At 40.0% G+C, this 25,573-nt stretch overlaps 1 protein-coding gene across 1 annotated transcript; it reads right to left on the reverse strand.

Annotated features, from left to right (window-relative positions):
* Positions 1 to 1,691: 1,691 nt before the first annotated feature.
* On the reverse strand, positions 1,692 to 25,426 carry ACKR3 (atypical chemokine receptor 3). Its single transcript, XM_032212629.1, has 2 exons — positions 25,102 to 25,426; positions 1,692 to 3,917 (listed from the first exon to the last, which is right to left on the reverse strand). Exon 2 carries the CDS (start codon positions 3,889 to 3,891, stop codon positions 2,797 to 2,799), a length of 1,095 nt encoding a protein of 364 aa, XP_032068520.1. The 5' UTR covers positions 3,892 to 3,917; positions 25,102 to 25,426; the 3' UTR covers positions 1,692 to 2,796.
* Between the last annotated feature and the right edge of the window lie 147 nt (positions 25,427 to 25,573).

A 25,573-nucleotide genomic window follows, 5' to 3' on the forward strand; every position in this document is an offset into this window, starting at 1 on the left:
GGGGGCTGGTCACGAACCAAGAACTAGCCACCTCTAGGAAGAGGGGAGGGGCTGGGTCCTCCTCCTTATCCGTGTTGGGATTTATAAACATGGCCAAGTTGGAATCCCTGGGCTGGGAGACTGGGGGAGCCCCAGTGCCAATCTGAGTAGTCTTTTTGGCCTTATGTAACATAGGTTTGAAGGCAGGGAGGAGGAAAGAGGTCCAGAAATGCTGGTGCTTCTGGAGGAACTGAATCCTCATCCTCCGAAAACCCCAAGTCTGGGTCTGTCACCTCCTCCAAGATGAAACCTTCGCTGACTACTGAAGGGGAAGGCGGTCTAGAATTATCCTGTCCCCTGGAAGAGGAAGGGGACCTGCGCCTGGAGACTGCGGGTGGCCTGGGCGCCCCTTGGGAGGAATTGTCCCTCTGGGATAGGCCCGAGGAAATACTCCTAGATATAGCGGCAGAGATGAGTCTCCTAATACAATCAGGCAGCCAGTCCAAATCCTCCAAATCTTCCTCGGAAGGGCCCCGTGATGGTTGCCCCCATGGGGCAAGTTGGGCTGCCGGGAGGTAATCCTGAGATCCCCCTTCTCCTGGGTCCTCTACCCCTTTCCTATAATCTCTAGGTGATATGGGGGGTGAAGGAGAGGCAACCCTCCTGCAAGGCCTTGCAGGAGAGATTGAGGGGGAAGAAGGACTGAAGCCCCTAGGGGGCGATCCACAGGTGTGAGAGTGGGGCCCAATGAGGGAACTGAATAGCGGCGGAGCTTTTGAGCTTTAAATCGCTAGAGGCTGCATTTGAGCTGCTGAGACTATTAGAGAAACTGCCACCCCCGCTCTCTGAGGAATCAGGCAGCTCTCTGACTGGCTGCAAGGTAGGAGGCAAAGCCCCCCCTTTCCCCCGTGAGACTGGAGACAGTCCCTTCTGGCCGCAGTCCATTTTAATCAAATTTAGGATATCCAATTAATCAAATTAAATAACCACATTTTAATTGTATCTCGCTGGAGCCACAGCTAGTGCTTGGACCAAAGACTGAGGGAAACTGGAAGTCTAGAGGGAAAGGAGGATACTTAAGAAAAATCCCTCAGTCTCTGGACCAATCAGGCTGTGACTAAACCCTGTTGTAACCGCCGAAACTACAGGAAAAGCAGCCCCAGCCCCAGCTAGTAGAATCCATGGCTTGGGCCACTGGTCAGTTTTCAACGGTAGCATATGGTTGAAAGGGGAGAGCTTGTGCAAACTGAAGGGTCGACCCAGGGGATGAGGCTTAAAAGAACCAGTTCATGGATGATTCAGAAGCAAGATATGGTCAGCTCTGTTTATTGTCCTCAAAACTGCCTATTCCAGAAGCACACAAAATATACAAGAAGAGATCATACCTAGAGACAAGTTCACATTTTCTGTGACAATTGCTGCTACTTTTCCAAATAGTTTTTAATGTAAATAAATGTGACACTCCTGAATTGTCCAAAAAGAGTAAAGGCTTCCAAAAATTCTAAATTCCCCAGTGAAATATGGATTCTGATATCAAGGCACTCTTCAGTCACCACTCTCATATTTTGCTGTAAGGCTATGTGTAATTCAATATTATTTGGTTTTAAACATTTATGTAAAAAATCTTTTAAAAACATACATATCATCTTCCAAACCCAGGTTATTCCAGAGTAGCTTACAACATAATGACAACAAAAAAGTATCTTGAGTAGATAAAATTTCTTAACATGTTGTCTGTTTATTAAATAGTTTTAGGATCAGAAAAAGAACACAAATGGACTACAGAGACCAATTATATTCAGAAGCATACAAATGTGTGCCCACTCACACTCATGCACAATAAGTTCTACGTGATTATGGAAATAAAATTGCTGGTAAAAACTGGAGGAACCCTGTTCATCAATATTTTGAATCCATTCATAAACTAGTTGATGCAGGTGCGTCACAAGCAGGATACTGTAAACCAGCAGTCCCCAACCTTTCTGGCTCAGTGCACTGGTGTAAGGGAATGGTTTTGTGCAAACAATGTACCACTTTCACAAATGCAGCTTTGTACATGTATGCCCACCACTTTCATGGCCCAGTTCCCAATGGGTTGCAGTGCAGCATTGGGCTGAGGAATTAGTGGTTGGGGACCCCTGCAAACCATACTTTTGGGGGGATTTGCCTCTGAATCTATAATTCAGAACTCTATACTATTTTGGCTGAGTAGGAAAATGTTCTGATTGCTGCTGGAAGACTTCCAGGGAATATCAGGTTATAATCTGATATAATCTGAAAAGGAATTTAAGAAGAGAACTAATGCAACCCCTTCTGTAGTGCTGTCTATAAAACTATAGTGGAGTCACCAGAAATACCTGTTATTGACTCAAAAAAGAATTTAAAATTAAATATCAGGTCCATCTGCCCCCCACACAAATAGCATACTGTTTCGTTTACATCTTATTTTACAAGATAGCATTTGAAAAATAACTTACAAATAGGAGGATAAGGCACTGAAAGAAGCAACTAGACAAAGGTCATGAAACATATTAACATGCAATAATTAATATTTAAAAAATATATTACAATCATGTTGTCACAAAATTTAAAGACCAACTTAAAATACATATAATTTTCATTTGTTATGCAATCTACTCTTACAATAGAAAACTGAATGAAGATCTAATATTAACACTACAGTATTTTATACTTTCAATCTTAACCATACATTGTTAAATATATTTATCTTCCAGTATAACTGCGAAATATCATATATATATATATATATATATGGAGTAATCTGCTTCCCCAGTAATGTCTTTTGCAAAGCAATGATCATTTAGCATTTTGCTCCAAAGCAGAGTACTCTGTTTCTGAAATCTTGGAAGTATCAATCAGCTTTGTAAGGCCAGTTTTAGCTGAGTATTTAAAGATAAATGCCTTCATGAGTTCATACTTGTAGTTTTGATTGATAAAGCTATAGAGGATGGGATTGATGCAACAATGAACCAGAGAGAGGCACTGAGTAACGTGAAGAGCTGCATAAAGGAAGTTCTCCATTTGGCAACTGAAGGGTATAAAATGGAAGGCCAACAAGAAGTCAAGTAAGACAACTATGTGGTATGGCAGCCAACAGACAAGAAATACAAGGACATAGGAAAAAATAATTTTCACATTACTATTCCTCTCTTGATCATTAGAGGCCAATACAGTTGTGGCTAAAAGACAATTGGAAAGAGCAATGAGAGGAAAAGGAATGACAAAACCTAAAATAACCGAGGTTAGCTCTATGCCAGCTAGCCACTCCTTTGCAGTCTCCTCTGGATAGACAGGACGACAATAAGTTTCATTGTTGGAGGAAACCGTCGTCAGGTAATAGGTATCAGGAAGGGCCGCAAAGAAGGCAAAGAGCCATACCAAGATGCAAATGCAACAACGGAGTCTCTTCTTTTTAACGCTGCTGGCAGGTTGGAAGTAAGCAACTGAGACGTACCGATCCACACTCATACATGTCAGGAAGAAGATGCTGCCATATAGATTGATAGAGAACACAAGGTGAGCTATTTTGCATGAGATTTCCCCCATGTTCCACTGGCTGTGTTGAACAAAGGAGACTACCCAGATGGGAAGAGTGATTATCACACAAAGGTCAGCAACAGCAAGGTTGAAGATGTATAAGTGAGTTTCATAGCCAGTAATTTTTGTTTGAAAATTCATCCAGACCACCACAAAATTGGCCACTAAGCCAATCATAAAAATAAAGATATACAAAAAGGAGAGGGTATAGAGCAGAGCACTTTTGTTAATCACATTTGGGCACAATAGGGAGTCCACAGTGATACACTCTCCATTGTTGCAGGTTACATTGGTTTCATTGAGATTCTCCACTTCCAGAAGATTGAATATTGGAGGCATGTCAATAGTATTCATTGCAGATGATTTTTGATGAAATGAGTCTGAAAAAAAGAGCAAAAAAGACAACATGAGCAATTTAGTTGAATAGACATTATTTGCAGTTGCCTTTATATCAAATAACTTATGAAAAGTATTGCAAGTTTTGGCTAGGCAGAATTTTATACATACCATTGTGTAAATAATTTTAATTTCAACAAACTGCAGATATGGAATAAGGAAGACCCAAAACTGTAAGCTGTATGAAAAACAAACAACACTAATAATCCTATTCTTATCAGGAAAAGTAAGATTAAAAGACATTCTCATTCCTAGGACAAGCAGCACTCTTTTAAACAGGACAGGGCAATCACCACTGATTTATGGAGCTAGCAGCTTTTTCTATTTTACTGGAGTAAAAATGGAGATTATGCAGGGAAGGGGAATTTCAGAACAAAATAGTGCAACCAAACCCTAAGTCAAACTGAAATCTTAGTAATTATATGGTAATTATATACTCTTGTTTTATTGGAAAACAATACAGTAATTTACAATTGTCTTCTGGAAAGGTTTTTTTTTCCTAATTCCCAGCCTTTGGACTTCCTTGCTTGGACTTTTCATTTTTGAATCTTGAGCAAGATAATCATAAACTTCTTTTTTGTTGTGTCTCTTTTGGCATTTCAAAGGCACCAAGCCATGGGAGTGGCGAACAGGAGCTCATGTGGCTTCGTGATACCTCTAGGTCAGTGAATGGCGCTGTGCCCGTCTGGAAAAGAGGTTTGCCAGGTGGCTGCTCATAAGCGTGGTCACTTCATGGCTGCTGTGTTGCGCTGCTGCGACAGCGCAACACAGCCGTTCGCCTGAGCCTGTGCCCAGCTCTTCAGCAGCCCGCTCGCAAAAGAGCAGCTGTCCTCTCCAGCTGGGCACAGCGCCACTCACCAATTGAGCAGTATCCCGAAGGTGCCAAGCAACACAAGCCCCTTTGCCCCCCACAATTCCCGCAGCTTGGCACCTTCGGTATATCATTAGGTTGGTAAGAAGTGCTCTGCCTCGACGGGGGTGGGGGTTGTCCAGGGGGCTTATTTTCAGAGAAGGGCTTATATTTTTGCCCACCAAAAAAAATGTGGCATGGCCTTATTTTCAGGACATGTCATATTTTCAGGGAAACACAGTAAGTATCCTGCCCGCTCGCCCTTCGCCTTGGGTTGGGGCTGGGGACCCAGGGATGGACCATTCCCTGAGACCCAGAGCTGCCGCCTGCCTCAGCCAGGTTGCGGAACACACCATTCCCCTGCTTCGGCCTTGCCCTGGAGCTGCCGCCCACTTGCCGCCCGCCTTCATGAGAAGAGGAGAACAGGACAACTTGTCCCCTGATCATCACCACTGTTGCCGCCCTGTTCACGCTGGTAATACATGTGCACCTCATTGCCTGTTGGTGTAGCTCACAGCCAGCCGCAGCCAGGACAACAGCTTTCTGCACTGGAGGAACAGCATCACAGAGGAGCTGTTTGGAAGGAAGCTGCCAGTCTCAGACTTTAAGGTACTTCGACGCAGGGGGGAGGGGGGACCATAAAGGGACAGGCAGCCGCAGGAGCTGCCTTCCGAACAGCTTTGCTGCGGAAGGAGGCAAAAAACTTTGGCTTCTCTTTGCCACAGTATTCAACATGCCTGCTTCTATCCACCTTCTTGGGCTCATACACACAGAGCAAACATGAGAAGGAGGCAAGTAGCAGCCAGATTGAACGCTAGAATACTTGGCAGAATACGCTAGAATACTTTTCTGTGTGTTGTGCACGTGGTTTTATGTGATGGTGTGAGTGATGTCAAATTGGCCACACCCACTTGGTCACATGACCCCTATCAAGCCACACCCACCAAGCTACTCCCACTGAACAGGTAGGGGAAAAAATTGAAACCCACCACTGATTCAAACAATAGAAATACGAGTCTTCTGTTTTATTTTGTTTTGAATTAGTTAGGTGAGAGCAGAGACAGCAGACATGCAGATGCAGGGGTAGGGTGGGGGGTTTCCTCCTAAATAATTTAATTAAAAGGTTTTTTTTTTTAAAAAAACCTAAACAGGCAGAGAATAGCAACCACAGGAAAAAAAGTGAATGGGGGAAAAGGCTGGACTTGCTTGGATTACCCTGGCTCTGAAAATGGAACCCGCAATGTGAATTGGAGGAAGGGGCTTTTACGAATCTGTTCCACCCAGCTTGGAAAAGGGGGAGGAAAAACCCCACCCAGAGCCAAGGCCGACAGAGAGTTCAGAGCTGTAGCGAGCGAGTGCCTAGACGGTGAGGAAAAAATCCCAAAGAATATTGGGATCTCAGGGAAGAATTCAGCGAGAGGGGCTCAGATGTGTTCTCACCCCATTGTCCCACAGACTACAGCATAGAAATCCTCCCTGGGGTGTAACTCTCTAAGCCAAACATATACTCAATGATCCCGCAAGAGCTGGAGGAACTGCAAACTTTTATTGACAAGAATCTAAAGCGGGGCTTCATCCAACTAGATAGATCATTGGAAGAGGCAGTGTGCAAATTCCATATCTGGAAACGAAGTTTAATGATATGTGTACCTGTAATAGAGCATAATTTGCTGAGTGTCTCTAGTTAAGACAAGCAAAAATTTGAGACCACATTTGCAAATGGAAGGTGTCTCATAAAGAGAAATGGGAATGTATGTGCACAGGACATAAAAGATCTTTCTGTGTTGCAGGGACAAAATATTCAATGTGCACAAACATTTGAAAATGTGCCACAACAAATTCATGTGTTCATCTCTTTGAAGGAAATAAATGGTAAGTTACTCTTATATAAAAGGGTTTAATGTACTGATAAGCCATGATGTTCTTACTGTTTCAAATTAACCATAAAATGTACTCAGTAAAACAGTACGTGATGACTTGCTAAAACTCCCCTAAAAAAAACCCATAAGTCTGAGACAAGGCCCCCATTTGGTGAGATAGGAGCATCTGATTTCGCCTAGGGCGAAAACTACAAGGAAACAAAGATAAAATAATTGGGGTTCTGCAGGAAAGGTCATGCTGACCCTTTGTAGTGTAAAATGACTTAAAATAATGACTTAGAAGAGGGGGAGGGCTTCCTAGACATGGCATGCATTGTGAAGAAAGTAGAAAATATGCAGCTTGAGTATTGTTTCTTACTCTCCTTGTTCTCAATCCAACTTGAGAAGAGATTTGGAGGCCGTCTTTGCAAATGCTTTCAAAATAAACTTTTGAATTGTAAACCAGACTTGTTTTCTGCATTGTGAGGATTTTGGGGTTTTACATCTCACATCTTGCATAGAAAGCTTGGGCATGCCAGCTTCAGAGTTTTGCAAAGGATACAACAGTTTGCAGAAAGTATAAACTTAAAGGGAGGTAAGGCATACTTGGACTGTGTAGAATGTAAATCATCGAAGTCCAAGGCATTTCTAATAAGCAAGAAGAGTACAAGGCAGACAACAAGAGCTCTAGAGCTGGTACATGCAGATTTGGTGGGGCCAAGGCAAGCCAGTTTGGGAGGAGCAAAGTATGCACTGGTCATGACTACAGCAGATTTAGGTTCTGCTATTTACTAAAGAGTAAAATAGAGATGCTGCAGAAATTGAAGCAATGGGTATTGCTTAAAGCATTGGCATGTTGTTATAAGTTGCCATGGTGAGGAAAGGGGGGGGGAGCGCATTCACACATTCCTTCAGCTAGAGTCAGATCTCAGATTATTGCCCGGAGGCGGATCTGATGTTGCAACAGTATGACGTGTGATCTTGAAGCACAAGATCGCCATCGATATCTCTGTTGCTGGACGGTCCTTTTGGACCTAAACAGTCCCGTAGAGATGGTGATAGAGAAGGGCACATTCTGTTGATCCCAGGGACATCGTAAAGTCCCTGGTTGATTCAGGAGAAGCCCTTTTTCTGGCAAGAGAGAAGCAGCCATTGAAGCTGGTCAAAGTTGGGACAGCTCCAGAAACGGAAGGCAAGCTAGAGGGAAAGTGTGTCTAATTGGTGAGATAATTTTTATTATTAGATGAGAGAACATCCCAAAAGATTAAAAGTAAAGTTAAAATTGAAGACAGAAGAGGTCAAGTGGCGAGATAACCTAAGTTAAACTTAGTGTGTCATTTTTCTTTAATCCTTTTACTGCTGGAATTTCTACAAACACTTTTTATTTTTTTTAAACTGGATTGATTTTATTTTGCTTTCTTTTTAAAGATTTACTTTCTTTTTTCAATGCCCTATAGTATTTTCTTCTTTAAAATGTTTTCTTTCTTTTCTGGAATATACAGAGGGAAGTGAAAGTAGATGAAAAGAAGTAGCACTGCCACTTAGAGGCTTGGAAATATTGAGGCGGTCATTTCTTCCAGTGTTGGGCAAGGAGGAACCACCTTTTGAACCACCTTCAGGATAAGAGGAGGGGCTGGGACCTCCTCCTTATCTGTATTGGGATTGATAAACATAGCTAGATTGGGGTCCCTGTGTTGAGACACTGGTGGAGCCCCTGTACCAATCTGAGTAGTCTTCTTGGCCTTATGTAAGAGGGGCTTGAAGGCTGGTGGGGCAAAGAGGTCTGGAAAGGACGGGGAGTCTAGAGGAATAGTGTCCTCATTGTCTGAGAAACCGGAGTCTGGATGAGTCCCTTCCCCCAGTACTGAGGCTTCGCTGACCACAGATGGAGAAGGGACCCTAGGCAGACCTTGACCCCAGGAAGAAGAGGGAGACCTGTGGTGTCTAATGTCAGACTCAGCTCTGGCCATTCGCTTCTTCAAGGACTTTTGTCTTTGAAGTTCATCCCTCACTGCAGATCTAGAAGGGCGCTGATCCGCAGATGGCCTGGAAGCCGCTGCCCTGGTTCGCAGAATGCCCTGGCCTTCCTCTCTCACTTCATCAATGCTCCCCTCAGGGGCCTGCGCTGACCCGGTATTTGTGGAGGCCATGCCTCACTCACGTGCCTGGAGCTTCATGGAGAATCAATCGGAGTCTCCTGGCCTCAATATCTGGCTGTGATGTGGCTTGTATAGTGTCCTGCCAGCCTCCATTTGTGGCCGCGATGCAGGCTTCAGCTGCAGAGTTTTGCCACCACCACAAGGTCGTTCCAAAATGGCCACCGTGCCTCATGGTGAACCGAAGGAGAAGGCTGCCTAGTGAATCGGCTCTGAGGCAATGGCCTCTCAGCAAGCCGAGGCTGTTCGCGCTGTTCCCTTCACTGCTGCTGCCCTTTTAAGCCGCTGCGGAACTTCTCTGAGCCTCAGGGAACACGGCAAGTCTTTGAAGCCGTGGTTGTGTTAAAACCACAGGGAGGTTTGGGTGGTGCAGTGAATTTCTCCCAGCTGCGGCAAGGCTGTTAAAAGCCGTGGCGAGGCTTTTGAAATCGTGGCGAGGCTATTCAAGTGGCGGTGCTCTGCAAGTGGAGCTGAAGAGCTATTGCCGAATAAATTGCCTGGAAGCCTCTGGGAAAATCGGCTGCAATGGAAGCCCATCACCCCTGCACATCCAGGGATTGGGCAGAGCCCCCCAGGCCCAGAGGCAGGGACCAGGCAGCCCTGCCTCCTTATGAGACTGACTAGGCAGAATTGATGGCCAGCAGTCCGAGAATTTAAGAATATTAGATTACCCAATTAACCAAATTAAATAACTATCAGTACCTCAAGGAGCCAGAACCAGTGCTTGGACCAGAGACTGAGAGGAAACTGGGCGCCAGTAGGGAAGGATGGTGACTTTAAGAAAATTCCCTCAGTCTCTGGACCAATCCGGCTGTGACTAAACCCAGCTGTAGCCCCTCCCGCCGATCTGCAGGAAAAGTAAATATTTTCTGATTTAATGATGAAACTTTCTTTGTATATCTGCAACAGGTTGTACTATTATCTTAAGAAGATCCATGAGCAAAGCTCAAGAGTCTTCAACAAGCTGTTCCTACAGGCAGAGCTCTTATTGTGGCCTCCTATGCAGAAGATGACAACATTTCAAAAGTTGTGGAAATAGACATGCAATTGGACTGTGGTACAATGCCAGACAAGAGCTTCCTGCTTTATACCACAAGCTAAAATTACTTTCCATCTTTAGGTGATATTCTTTCTCATTTTCTCCATTTAAACTTCCATCTGTCAATCAGCAAATTTCAAGATGTGTATAGTATTTGCTGAGGTTTTTTACTGTCAGTTGTTGAAACAAATTGGTGATTACATCAGGAAAGTTTAACGTTTATTTGAGAAAGAATCAGGAAAAGTGTGATGGACACAAGAAAATATCTGGTATGCATTGCAGTTGCCCACTGGACAGGGATTTCTGGGATGATATTTGAGCTGCAGAAATCCAAATATCCACTAGGTGGTGGCAAAGCAGAAAATGATTTCCTGCTGTCTGGTGGGCGTCCAGATATAGGTAGTCGTCGACTTACAACCACAATTGAGCCCAAAATTTATGTTATTAAATGAGACATTTGTTAAGTGAGTTTTGCCCCATTTTATGAGCTTTCTTGCCACAGTTGTTAAGTGAATCACCGTAGTTGATAAATTAGTAACATGGCTATTAAGTGAATCTAGCTTCCCCATTGATTTTGCTTGACAAAAGGTTGCAAAAGGTGATCACATGATCTTGGGACACAGCAGCGGCCGTAAGTATGAGTCAGTTGCCAAGCATCTGGATTTAATCACATAATCATAGAGATGCTACAAAAGTCGTATGAAAACTGGTCATGTCACTTTTTTCAGTGCAGTTGTAACTTTGAATGGTCACTAAATGAACTATTGTAAGTCAAGGACTACTTGTATTTTCAGCCCAAGTTTCAGATCCCCACCCCTAATAAAAAGTAAAGAATTCCTGAAATTAAGCTGCATGGCAGGCAATTTTCTTGACTATATGCCACTTTTTATTTCCCTGTTTGCACTGCAGCCTGGGATTTTCACTGTTCTTCAAAAGAACAGACATCACCTTACATCTTTAAAATACAAATGATTCCTGTTACAGATAGCTTAGGTTTGACAATCCTACAGACCAAAACCAGGCAATTTAGTACCTTCCAGATATTTATAGCACATTGTCCCTTACCATTTATCCACTCTCAACAATCCTTGCAAGCATGAATTCCAAATCATCTGAAGAGCCCCAAATTGCTTCCTTGGCATATAGAAAACAGTTCATTGTATTCACTGGAATACTAGCAATTATTTTTTCTCTTTAGATACATATGGTCAATGAGTTCAAACACAATGCCCAGATGTTTGCATCTACAATATGGCAAGCCCTGAGTAAACACATATTTCTAGCCCCCAAATTAATAATTTCTTAATTCCTACATAAATATTGGTCTGTCATAATGGAAATTCAGCCTTGATTATTAACTATATTTCTAGCAAAAATCTAGAAAACAAAGAAAATTACTTTCACTAGCTTCAACATCCCATTTTATACTGTCAGTATCAAAGTGTTATAATTATGTGAATGCAAATCAGTATTATATATTGATAAACCTGAAGATCTAATGATGTTTTTAAATATCCTATAATTCTATAAAGACACTGTTGTCTTCCAATGAGAAGTAGCATTGTGATTCAGGTTGCAAGAAGCAACTAGAGGTCACTTTTTTCTGCAGTTAGTTGATGACTCTATGTTCTGAATATAAATGGATCTGTGACTCAAGTCCCCTGCTCAAAAGCCAAGGAGGAACTGGGATTTTGAAGAGGAAAAACTGATGGATAGTTAATTGGAAGTGGTTAGTTAGGAGGAATAAACTTCAAACAACGCTAGCCATTTTCTTTTGCTTCCTATTCATAGAGTTACAGAATCAACCTTATCTTCAGGTTAATTGAATCCTTGTGAAATTCTATCCTACTCTCTGACATCCTGCTAAAAAGACATGGAAATAATTATCCTTGTCTTAGTTCAAGCTGGAGCATCGTGATGCTCTTGAGTGCTGATCAGCCTTCCAACAAGTTGAGAAAGTGCCATTAATCCAAATGACAAGGGCTTAATTAGTGTTTTTGCCATATCAATATTTAAAGCAATACTTTGGCAATGAAGAAAGACTTAAGCTAAATGTAAAGTGATGGCTTTCATTGTTAAAGGTCTTATGTAATCAGGAAGAAGCTCCTTCTTATCAGGGAATTGTCCTACTAAGTTACTTAGTAAAAAGACTGCCAACCCAAGTCTTCCTTAGTGGCAGTACCTTTTCTTAACTAAAGGAGACACATCCAGCCAGTTTTTGTTCTTCTACCAAGGAGTCTATCAAAACAACTCTTCTATAAAGCTTTGGACTGCTGAGTTGATTGCTGATAGAATCGTTCTGTGAACTAGGATTAAATTGCACATTGTATTTATTGGACATAAATATGTTTGTTTATTCTATAGAGATATTAATCCCAGTGATGTTGGAAGTCTATAATTCTAGAAGCAAAAATACCAAACTCATGAATGGAAGCAAATATTACTGTTATACCAAAAGATGATTCAGATTTAACACAGATAAAGAATTATAGGTCAATATCTTTATTGAATATGGACTATAAAATATATGTTTTAATAATAGCAGAGATATTTAAAAAGTACTTGAATGAATTTATACATCTAGACCAAAATGGATTTCTACCAAAGAGACAGATTAAAAACAACATGAGAATGATTTTAAATACATTGGAGTATTATGAATACACCCTGGAAAACAAATGGCATTGATGCTTTTAGAGGCACAGAAAGAATTTGACGTTAATTGGCAATTTATGTTATTACAACTAGAATATATGGACTTTGGGGAGAGATTTATTAATATGAGTAAAGCAATATACCATAAACAATCAGCCAAGGTAAATGGAGACATAACAGAGAACTTTGATATCAAGAAAGGTACTGGACAGGGATATCCACTGTCCCCGTTGCTATTTATACTGACTTTGGAAGTGTTAGCCAGAAACATTTGGCAAGATGAAGAAATAAAAGGAATGGAAATAAAAAAAGAAAAATATAAGCTACAGGCATTTGCAGATGATCTGGTCTTCATATTAGAAGACCCCTTAGAAACTGGACCAAAGCTAATTAGAAAAATAGAAGAATATAGGGAAGTTGCTGGACTAAAAATAAGCAAAGATAAGACGAAGATTTTAGTTAAACATCTTACAGATACACAGAAAAGAGTGTTGATGGAAAGAAAATACAGTCAAAAAAGTGAAATCCCTTGGAATACAATTAACAACAAAATGTGTAACAATTAAAGAAGATAATTATATGAAATTGATGAGGCAAATTAGATTTGGAGAAATGGAAAAATTTGCAACTGTCATTAACAGGTAGAATAGCTACTATAAAAATGAATATTTTACCAAGACTATTATATCTATTCCAAACAATTCCATTAAAATGGGAAAAATACTTTGAAGCATTAAATAAAATAATGTGAAGATACATTTGTTTAGGGAAAAAAAGCAAGAATAGACCTGAAAATGTTGCAGTATGCCAAAAAGAGGGGGCTTTGAGTTACCAAATTGGGAACTGTATCACCAGGCCTCATATTCACATGGGTGAAAGAATGGATTAACTTGACACATATGATTATTAACTTTAGAAGGACATGACCTTCAACTAGGTTGGCACAATTTTTTTTATTAAACAAACAACACAAAAAAAAATTAATCATCTTACATCTTGTAGAAAGTGTGTCATTTGGTTACAATTAGCTTTCGTGCATCTCTTCCAGTCATTACTTACATTCATATCAAATGTCAAATGTTAATGAGTCTTACTTTCAATATATCATAGTTCTTATTTGACTGAAATTGTTTTAGTGTCCTTTTGCCTAGAATAATCCATAGTTAAAAACACAACCACCTAATGGCATTTCATTAATTATTAGAAAGTCATCCAATAGCCTTAAACTTTTATAACATATTCTAAACAAAAATTAGTTGACAAAATTTCTAAGCTCCCGTTGATCGTCATGAGAAAGGTTGTTCATGGTAAGACCAACAACTCTCTCCATGGTATTGATGGGACAGTCCAGGATGGGATATACCAAGGTTTTTGGCAGTCCTATGGGCAGGATCTGTCTTGGCCCAAATTGGCGTCTTCCTCTACCACCTTTTGAAGTGCATGCCTACCAAAAGCCGCTTCTGCAGATGAAAAGGCATCTAGTCTATAATGACGAATGAACGATACTGGCAATGTCCATGTCGCTGCTATAGTAGCCGCACTTCTCGTAGAATGAGCCGTGATCCCTTTGGGTGCAGTAATAGACTGGCTTTCATATGCTTTGGCTATACAAGCCCTTAACCAACGCCCCACTGTAGAAGATGTCACCTTGTGGCCCAGAGTTGACGGCAGAAAGGATACGAACAGAGCCTTGGTCTTTCTGAATTCCTTGGTCCTATATATATAAATGTGGAGTCCCCTTCTTACATCTAAAGTATGCCATTGCCTTTCTAAAGAATGTTGAGGTTTTGAACAGAAGTCTGGTAGTATTAACTCCTGCACTTGGTGAAACAAAGACCTTTGCCAAAAAGGCAGGGTCCGCAGGACCACCCTGTTCGCATAAAACACAGAGATCAGGTAGTGATAATGAAACGATGTCTAATGTCTTAAGACTTAGTATGTTGTGTACTAGTCTTAGCTATTGCTTTATAATATTTATCTTTGATTTGCTGCCTTCTCCTCAGCTCTAGAAACCTTATTTTTAGCTCTGGCCTTAGCATTAATTTTTGCTGCTGCAGCCAAACTAGCTGAGCGAGGCTTGTTGCGACCTTTGATCTAGCCCTCTGATGTCAGTGGAGAAGAACCCATTTGATCTCGTCTCGAATTATCATTGTTTTCTGCCATATCAGTATGATAAACTACTCCCAACAATAGTAATATGTATGTATGTATGTATGTATGTATGTATGTATGTATGTATGTATGTATAAACTGATGGAATTTCAGTTGGGTAGATAGATATCAGAATAACTTTTGCCAAAAAAAGGGAGGCCAAATTGACCTGAATTCCTTTGAGCAGATGATCAGCCCACGGGGTAGGCAGAATGGCCAAATTCTCGTATTTCAGATCGCAGCTTCTTTCATGATCTGCAATAGCAGCCGGAGGCAATGAAGTAGCCCATGGTGCTATAATAGCAGTCAGAGGTGCTTAGATATCAAGGGGTAGGCAAAATGGCCCAAACCCCATATTTTAAATTGCGCTAATTCAGTCTTCAAAGCGCTGTAATAGCAGCCAAAGGTAATGAAGTGGCCCACAGAGCTTTGCAATAGTCATTATGGCAACAAAATGGCCACTTCTATTTAAATCTCTGAGGAGATCGATCGTGCGTCAACTTCGACTGCATGGATCAAAGAAAATGGCCGCCACAGTAGAAAGAATTCAATATGACCGTTAACTGCCGATTTGCACTCAGGACAATTCATTGGCAAAACAAGGCAACCTCCTTGTCCCGGAGAGTAACTGAAGCCTCAGATTTTCCATCACCACCGCTACAAACAGATGAATTGGTTAGCTGACCCCGATACCTCAGTCATACTTGTCACTTTAAATCTAGTGCTATCGCTTTCGCGTTCCTGCAGCCTATGACTGCCACGCAATCACTCAGTGCTCCCAAAGCAGCTGTCGCTTTAACCTTGCACCATATAATTATCAGCACGATCTTCCTTATTTGCTGAGGTAATTATTGGCTCTCAATAGCCTAAGGTGGCAAACGGTGTAAATATTGGCTAATTAAGCCCTCAATGCGCCTACAACGCTCAACAAGGCACTTCAATCCTCTTTCAAGTTAAATTAATTTTTGATGTTTTTAAAACTAATTATCCAACAATCTTTCAAACTTGAGCTGAGAGCTCAAGAAAAACAGTCCTGCGAGCTGAGACTGAATTGAAAGACTGAGGACCATTGGCAAGGAGGCGTGTCTTCAGAATTTCAATTCAGTCAACAAGATAGCAGGCTAGAATAACCTATCCTGAAGTCTCCCGTCGATATCATGGAGAATGTGGTGGCTTCAAATGTGCTTTTTGGTATTATTAGTGCTATCCAAAGAGCAAAAAATAGGAGAATAGAAATAGGAGGAAGCTGTGTTTGGATCAAACCCTGCCACAATCTAGTAGAAACTGTACATTTGCACAGCTGTAGCTATTGGACTGTTCGCTTATTTCCTGAAATTCAAATTCTTAGATGTAAGTGTACTCAGGAGAAAACTGAGGATACCGAGGACCAATAAGAAAATAAGTGACCTGTGAGGAGAAGGATCCAGTCTTGTCCCTCATGGGTCTTTTGCCCTTAAATTTGGAGAAAGGGTTGCTTGCTTTCATATGAATTTGGCCATTCACTTGGTTTTCTGCCCTCTAGCCTTTTTTTGGTTATACATCAGGCTCAGGACCCTGGACAGAAGCCATAGTGCATATTCAACATGAATAATTGTTATATATATATATATATATGTTTTTTTATTTGTGCTGATAAATAAATAAAGGGAGACTTCAGCACAAATAAAAAAACACAAATATAACAAAGGCAACAGTAAAAATATTGGGTTTCTGTTGTGATGGACTCTTGTGACGAGCCGAATGACAGATGATGGAAGCAGTTAGCTTCCTCCCATAATTGGGGCTTACCAGGGGTTGTAAAAATTATATATATATATATATATATATATATGTCTTTTTATTTGTGCTGATAAATAAATAAAGGGAGACTAGTATAGATCTATTTCAAGCTATTTAGCTCTCATCAGCTAGCCATACCCTTACTGGGATTTGAACCTGGGCTATATGGCATACTAGGTACATCCCAGTAAGGGTATGGCTAGCTGATGAGAGCTAAATAGCTTGAAATAGATCTATACTAGTCTCCGTTTATTTATTTATCAGCACAAATAAAAAGACACAAATATAACAAAGGCAACAGTAAAAATATTGGGTTTCTGTCATGATGGACTCTTGTGACGAGCCGAAGGACAGATGATGGAAGCAGTTAGCTTCCTCCCATAATTGGGGCTTACCAGGGGTTGTAAAAATCTAATAGATACCTTTCACCCTGGCTTCGCTGATAAACGGATAAGAGCCTGTGGCCTAATGGCTAAGATCTCTGCCTAGTGTGCCTAGTATGCCATATAGCCCAGGTTCAAATCCCAGTAAGGGTATGGCTAGCTGATGAGAGCTAAATAGCTTGAAATAGATCTATACTAGTCTCCCTTTATTTATTTATCAGCACAAATAAAAAGACACAAATATAACAAAGGCAACAGTAAAAATATTGGGTTTCTGTCATGATGGACTCTTGTGACGAGCCGAAGGACAGATGATGGAAGCAGTTAGCTTCCTCCCATAATTGGGGCTTACCAGGGGTTGTAAAAATCTAATATATATATATATATATAATATATATATATAACTCCCTGCCTGGGAGGCAACAGAGCACAGGTTCGATTCCCAACTTGGGTATGGCTAGCTGATGAGAGCTAAATAGCTTGAAATAGATCTATACTAGTCTCCCTTTATTTATTTATCAGCATAAATATAGCAAATGTAACAAAAAGGCAACAGTAAAAAATATTGGGTTTCTGTCTGGATGGTCTCTTGTGACGAGCCTAATGACAGAGAGTGGAAGTGTGACCTTCCTCCCATACTTGGGCATACCAGGGGTTGTGACTTTAAGTATATACCTCCCACCCTGGCTGGCTGATAAGGAGTCGTTCTCTGTAGCTCAAATGGTTAACTCCCTGCCTGGGAGGCAACAGAGCACAGGTTCGATTCCCAACTTGGGTATGGCTAGCTGATGAGAGCTAAATAGCATGAAATAGATCTATACTAGTCTCCCTTTATTTATTTATCAGCATAAATATAGCAAATGTAACAAAAAGGCAACAGTAAAAAATATTGGGTTTCTGTCTGGATGGTCTCTTGTGACGAGCCTAATGACAGAGAGTGGAAGTGTGACCTTCCTCCCATACTTGGGCATACCAGGGGTTGTGACTTTAAGTATATACCTCCCACCCTGGCTGGCTGATAAGGAGTCGTTCTCTGTAGCTCAAATGGTTAACTCCCTGCCTGGGAGGCAACAGAGCACAGGTTCGATTCCCAACTTGGGTATGGCTAGCTGATGAGAGCTAAATAGCTTGAAATAGATCTATACTAGTCTCCCTTTATTTATTTATCAGCATAAATATAGCAAATGTAACAAAAAGGCAACAGTAAAAAATATTGGGTTTCTGTCCGGATGGTCTCTTGTGACGAGCCTAATGACAGAGAGTGGAAGTGTGACCTTCCTCCCATACTTGGGCATACCAGGGGTTGTGACTTTAAGTATATACCTCCCACCCTGGCTGGCTGATAAGGAGTCGTTCTCTGTAGCTCAAATGGTTAACTCCCTGCCTGGGAGGCAACAGAGCACAGGTTCGATTCCCAACTTGGGTATGGCTAGCTGATGAGAGCTAAATAGCTTGAAATAGATCTATACTAGTCTCCCTTTATTTATTTATCAGCATAAATATAGCATGCATATATATATATATATATATATATATATATATATATATATATATATATATATATATATATATATATATATATATATATATATATATATATATATATATATATATATACCTTTCCCCCTGAGAACAGCTATAACCAAAAGAAACAATTTCTCCCCCACCAATCCCACCTTCGCAAATTTGTAATCTTATTAACAGTAGAAAAAAGACTGAAAAAAAGAATACTTATTTTTACTCTCTTCTTTTTCTGGGGAACTCATGATAAGTTTAATTATAGTATTAGGTTCCCTAATGGTCTCCCATCTAAGTATTTACTGGGTTAAAATTTCCTTAGCTGTCCCTGGTGCTGCTGTCCCTGCAGTTCTATTTTGAGTGATCTATCTCTTTCTCTAGTAAAAAAAACAACAATTAATAATGGTATGCATCTGAAGGTTCCAGGAGAAACTATGCTTTTTTAAAGGAAAACTTGAAAAAGACAATGTCTAGAGTGTTATTTTTCTGTTCAAATAGAAAATGATCTAACTTAATGCTGTAATTATTAGAGGTTGGAATGGATTTCTCAAGAAAAGTCTCATCAGACTAAATTTATCTGTTTACTAAAAAGCAAGAAACTTATTTGATAGATTATAGGAATGCTGCTGACATAATACACATTTCATAAAGGATTCCATGGCATTCCTGCCAACAAGTCAATTATCTATGCATTGAATGGCATAAAAACTGAATAAATATATTGCTGGCTCAAAAATCATATCCAATGAATGCTCATCAATAGTTCCTCATCCCACTAAAAGAAGGCATTGATCAAGGTACCTTACTCTGGAGCCTCTACTTAACAAATAGTTTTATTAATGAATTAGGAGAATGCTTATCAAACTTACACATAACAGTATATTCCATAGGCAGTCCATATTCTAGAAAAAAGACATAAAATACAAAACTATCTTGATAGGGTAGAGCAATAGGTTGAGAACACCAAAATGAAATTTAATGAAGATGAATGTAGGTTGTTCGTTTAAGAAATAAATAAAACATACATGTAGTGATAGGAGATATCTAGCTTTACGATAGCAATTGTTTAAAAAAGGTAGACCAATTAAAGATTATCAAGTGATTAGGAATTAAGTCCAACAAAGAAAGATCGAAGGAGTTGAGCATATTTAGTCTTGAAAAGATTACAATAAAGATTATAGACATGTCATAATCTGTAAAAGATTACAGGCATATTATAAACACAAGAAATGAATGACCAAGACCTGTTGTCTAATATCCCAAAGGGCAGGACACCAAGAAGAATAGATTTCAACACATTCCAGTTGAATGTTAGGAAAAAACATGAATTCCTGTGGGTTTAGTTGACCTAAATTGACCCCTCCAATTCTATTATTCTACTTGCTTGTATACAGCTTTAACATCTGGGGAAATGAAAGGCATGGGGGTGGGGAGTCAGTTACTTTTATTACACTAGTCTAAAAACATTCTACATAGATGTTAATATTTTTGGCTATCTTAAAAGTTACATCCCAAAGTTTGATTTCCTCATGTTCTTTGCTTTTAGTATTTGTAAGTTTTCTTTTTTCCCTTTGATATTCTATTTATTTTAAATCAAATTTAAACATATTTAAAATGGAATCTGAATGCATATTTGTTTGATTTATCATTTTTCCTTTGATTTGCACAAACTGATTTATTGCTGCTAGTAGTACTAGGTTGTCATCACAATTGAAATAGTAACTGAAAAGAAATCATCCAATTTAGTCAAGCACATTGACAATTAACTTGGTTTAATGTAGAATTAACAGATCATTACACTTGAAGTGTTCTTTAAAAGCATCCCATTCCTCCTAATGTAAGAGAACTGCAGAATGAATATTAACAAATGTGTTCAGAAAAGACCTCAGGCTGATCAATGGTGCCACCACGAGCAACACTCAGTGAAATCAATAATTAAATGAATTTCCATGTTTTAGTAAACTATGTGCTTCTCTTCTCATCACTGGAACAGAAGAGAAACCTTTGAAAGATGGGAATAAACTGGATTGTGCTCATCTCAAAAACAGCAAAAAAAAAAGAAGAAAAAAAAAGCCTAGTTCAGTGTTACAGCTAAACAGAATGCAATGAAATTGTAACTCCTGGGGGATTGGGAGGTTCACATGTCCAGCCAGAAAAATGATATTCTGAATATCAAGAGGATTAGCTTTCAACATGTATGATCAGGAACAGTCATTACTGAAGTAGAATTCTAGTGTAGGGATTATTCAAGTAATCAGAGGCAGGTATTTGGCTGGGCAGTGAGGCCTAATCTGTTTTCTTTTCGGTCTCCAAGTTCCTTTTTAGAAAGAAAGTTGGGAGAAAATGGCAGAAGAAACAAAAGAGCTGAAAAGCTGAAAGGTCAGGTTGCTGAATTATCCTGTCAGGATCTCTAAATAAAGTTAGGTAAGGGTAAAGGTTCCCACACACATACATGCTAGACATTTCCAGCTCTAGGGGTGGTGCTCATCTCCGTTTCTAAGCCAAAGAGCTAGCGCTGTCCAAAAATGTATCTGTGGTCATGTGGCTGGCATGACTAAATGCTGAAGGCTCACGGAGCGCTGTTACCTTTCCACCAAAGTGGTCCCTATTCTTCTACTTGTATTTTTTACGTGATTTGAACTGTTAGGTTGGCAGAAGTTGAGACAAGTAACGAGAGCTCACTCCATTACATGGCACATTACATAGGGATTCGAACCATTGAACTGCTGATCTTCTGATCGACAAACTCAGCATCTTAGCCATAAGCCACCGCATTCCTTAAAGAAAGTTACACACCTGTTTTTTCCATCTTCCTTGATTCCCTTCTCCTCTTCATACATCAGTCCTTGCTGGCTCATGTTATTTCCCATGTTATCTGCTTCTTTCCCTGTTCTTTTTCTATAGAGATAGATTATACTACCGATTTTGGCAGTGGTTGCTCTTCAAGCTTGTTTTAATTTAATTTCTGAACGTTTCATTACCAGACTAGGTAATCAGCAGGATTTTCTTGTCTTATTCTCCTTAGTTTACAAATGTCTTTGTGTGCCAGTGTGCCAGTTGGTAATTTGATTGGTTGTTTGTTTAGAGCTATATTTAAATTCTGAGCTGACTGGTTCTCTTGTTGATTGGTTGTTCCAATGGTCTGGTTTCTTATATCGTATGTTGATCTAGATCAATAGGCTTGTTAATTGCTCCTTTGGTAGAATACCAGGCTTCAATAAATTCATGTGTGTAGCAGGTGTTAGCATGGCCAATGTTTTTTGTTCCTTCCCAATCAAACTGGTGTCTTTATTATCAATATGGTTTGAGATCAGGGATTTTTGGTCATGCCATTTAACTACTAGTTGATGTTCATGAACCCTTGTTTTCAACTGCCTTCCTGTTTGTCCCACATAGAATTGCTTACAATTGTTGCAATTGATTTTGCATATTATGTTGCTATTGTCTTCCTTCTGTATTTTGACTTTGATTTTAGATAGCTCTTTTCTGAGTGAAAATGGGGGTTTCTGAGCTATCGTTATTCCTAGAAGTACTATTCTGGCAACCATTATACTGCTGAGCCTAGAGGTTATTGCCCTCACCAAATTGTATACAGTAGTTAAATAACTCACCTTGTTGATCTTAACATGTTATTAAATAAAGGGTAGGGATGGCCTGATCTGATAATATCTGGCTAACAAATTTAAAATACTTCTAGAATATTCTTTTTAGATTACAGAACTTTATCCTGACAACTTCAAACCATTCTAAACATTATGGATAATCATTTTCAATGTTATGCAAAATGCTGCATTTCAGAAAGGAATATACATACCATTCTTTTTGCCTTCTTTACTAAATGCAGAGATATATCTAGTTCAATTGACTGCACACACAAATATTTCATATGGGACATGCTTGACAAATGCCTCACAAAGTATTTGTTGATGCAATTTGTTGATCCAGTACTTGGCACATAAAGAATCTGTTTCAAAATGGTATTGGGATAGCTCGTAACTCAAAATGTAATTGGGATAGCTTTTGTTGTTATAGGAATACAGAAACTTTTAAATTGCTCCAAGTTCTTAACTGGTGGAAGGAGAAAGATATAAAAAGAAAAGTAGAACAATAGTATTGATCAAGAGGTGATGTAAATGATATGAGTTCTGTCAAAGTAAACATTAAGAATCACTGGTTTTAAATATGCAGAATTGAGCACACTTTGTTCAATCCATGCCATAAATGAATTTTAACTGCCATTTAATTTTGATTAGATTTCAATAATATTTTTAATATTTGAAACATCAGAGCATATGATAAACAGAGTGGATTTGTTCAATTCACTATCACAAAATAATTTTTTTAAAGTAAGGTAATATTTTTGAAATATCCTGGTTTATCTGCTCTTTTTGTACCTTTGAATTAAAAGCAATCATATTTTAGCAGAGAAGCAGCACTGGATTTATTGTATGATAATTGTGGAGAAATCAAAAGTAATAATAGCATCATTTGCTTCTGTACCAAGGGGTTGCACTAATGAATCATCTTCGAAAAAAGTCTCACAAAAGAAATACAAAATATAGTCCAGCATATCCTGCATCATATTAAGTCTCTTTGTAAATTCTATCATGTTGCAAACAAACACAAACAACTTAGCTAAACAGCAAGCTAGAGAACTGCTCAGTATCTTCTAAATAAACAAGCATGCACAAAGCCAAAGTATTAACTATGAACCTCTGAAGTTAAGTTTCTTAAACACTTTTGGCTCTTAAAGCAATCAAACTAACTGCATCCAGATTTTGGTTCTGCAAATGAAAATAGGAATAACAAGAGAGCTGAGTCTCAAATGATACAATGAAGATAATATTATAAAATATTTATAGACAGTGCTGCTGGCTATTAATAAATGGCATTAGATGTTTTAAAATACTAGTGCTCCTCCATTCTTTATAAGATGTCATTAACTATAATGAATATCCTATTGGTTTAAAACTATATATTGGCTTGTAGAAGAAAAACTATTATGAAAATCATGTGACATTTTTTCATACATGCACTTCATTTTTATATAACTTATTAATTGTAGCTCAGAAGGCTAACAAAATCATTTGCAGTATGCAGTATATGAATGAATTCCCTTTCTTTTTTCCACAGAAAAAAGGCTGTTCCAGAGATCAGTAACTCAGATGATCTGCTGATAGCAAGTTCAGCAGAGAGGAACATTGCTCTGGATAACTTTCTTCTTACACGAATCATTTGTTCTACAAACTCAGCAACTGCATCCATACTATTAAAGAAACCCAACATTCCCATAACTAACCCTGTAATTTTGTAGAGTAAAATATTTTGGGGAATATCCCCAAATAGTTTCAACATACCATAAACCCTTTAATGAGCTCCTCTATTGCCTTTAAAAACTGTCATTATTCTGCTTTTAACAACTAACAATAACTTTACAATTCTCATTACTGCTCCAGGTTGTATGGGGAACTGTTTATTGCTTTCTACTCCTGATGTGATTGAATGCTTTGTCAGCAAGGAGTGCCTGTCCCAACAGATGACAGTGCAAACCTGGATCTTCTTTTTTGATAGATAGATATTGGGGGTCTTCTTAAGCAGTATTGAAAGGCATAGACGGCTCCTCACTTGTCAAATATCTGTGATCTGATTTAAATGCTTGTTTGGTTTGACATCAACTCCACCATCTTCAGTAGTACCATACTTTTCTTGGCAGTACTGCCTGGGTTGCTGGGGCTGATTTCCTACAATTTCACTAAACTATTGATCACTGACATAACTGCTATTAAGAAAGTGTCTAGAAGCAGCCAACCTTGCACAGAGAATCAAAAGGTATTTGCTATGGCTTCCCTCTCCATCAGATTCCCTTTATTTACACAAGTTCAGTGACATTTCAAGAAAGCTTGGTCAAAAAAGCTTGGTTAAAAGTTTCAGTGTATTTAATGTGCAGGATTCCTCAATATGTGGGCTTAGCAATGAAGTTGGGAAGCCTGACCAAATGCAATGCTATTTAAGTAAATCCTATTTTAAAAGGAGTTATAGAATCATTCATTTAATAGTGCACCCCGCTGAAATCGTAACTCCAAATGCATGTCTGCATTACATTGCATAATAACGTCTGCATTAACGCAAGTGCTGTAATTTACATGGGATCAGGCTGCAGAACTGCGATCGGTCAGAGTAAGAAATAGGTGATTTAAGATCCTGAAAGAAGAAAGAACGAACTTGAAAAGCAATAAATGTGCCCATAAGTTGTTTGTTGAGCTAAATGAAGAGTATTGCAAAAAATGGAATAGTAAATACATTAATAAGATGTCTTGAAAAGAACGATGCAGACAAGTCTGGCCATATTTGAGCAAGTCATGGTATTCGCCCCGGGATAAGCAAAGGCGCGGCTTCTACTGTCAAAGAAAGAGAAAAAGAAAGGAAAAGGGCTCAAGGGTGGGGTGGGGGGGTCTCTTTCCGGAAACGGGACTTCTTTCTCCCGACAGAGGTGACCAAGACTGGACTTTGAAATGGGCAGCGTCCAAAACTTACAAAAGACCACAAAAGTGGATCCGCCGAAAGTGGACCTCTCCTCCACTGATACAAAAAAAGGGGCCAGGAAAGCTGGCCTCCTGGAGGCTTTTGTTCGCTCGCTCGCTCGCCCGCCCGCCCAAAGCCTTGAAGCTCTGCACCCCTCCACCGAGACGATTGGCGCAGCTTCGCCCCACTTCGCCGCCCCGGCCCTTTGGCTCAGCCAGCACGCTTCTTGCCCTGGAGGGCCGAGCAATTGTCTTACCGCGAGGTCGCCTTTTCCCTTCCACTCGAGCGCAGGGAGTTGCTTCTCCTCCCTCGGGCGGCTCGGCAAGCGACTGCCTCCTTTGAACCGCTCCTTCCCAGTTTTATAGGACTCGCTTCGAAGAGGCGTCTGTAGATGGCAGCTCGGCTAATCAGCTCCTCCTGCTGCTGCCGCCCAGGAGCTTGCACTGAACAGCGCCGAAGCGGGGAATTGCGTTTTTCCCGATATCTACGTGCGAGCCACGATCACCTACATCCTGTCTCCTGGATGGGAAAATCCCAGCTTAACTTTCCCAAAGCTTCCGAGGATCCCGGATCACCTCCCCGCAGGGCTCTTCCTTGCGCCGGCCTGCCCGCTCTGAGGGTCGCGGTTCCAGAGACTCACCATGACCCGGGGCGTTCCGCCTCTAGGCCCCGATGTAACTCGCTAGGGACTACCGAGGCTTGCACTCTGCTTTGGGTTGTCCTCGCAG

The sequence above is a fragment of the Thamnophis elegans genome, chromosome 3 (assembly GCF_009769535.1).
Source record: "Thamnophis elegans isolate rThaEle1 chromosome 3, rThaEle1.pri, whole genome shotgun sequence".
Lineage (NCBI taxonomy): Eukaryota > Metazoa > Chordata > Lepidosauria > Squamata > Colubridae > Thamnophis > Thamnophis elegans.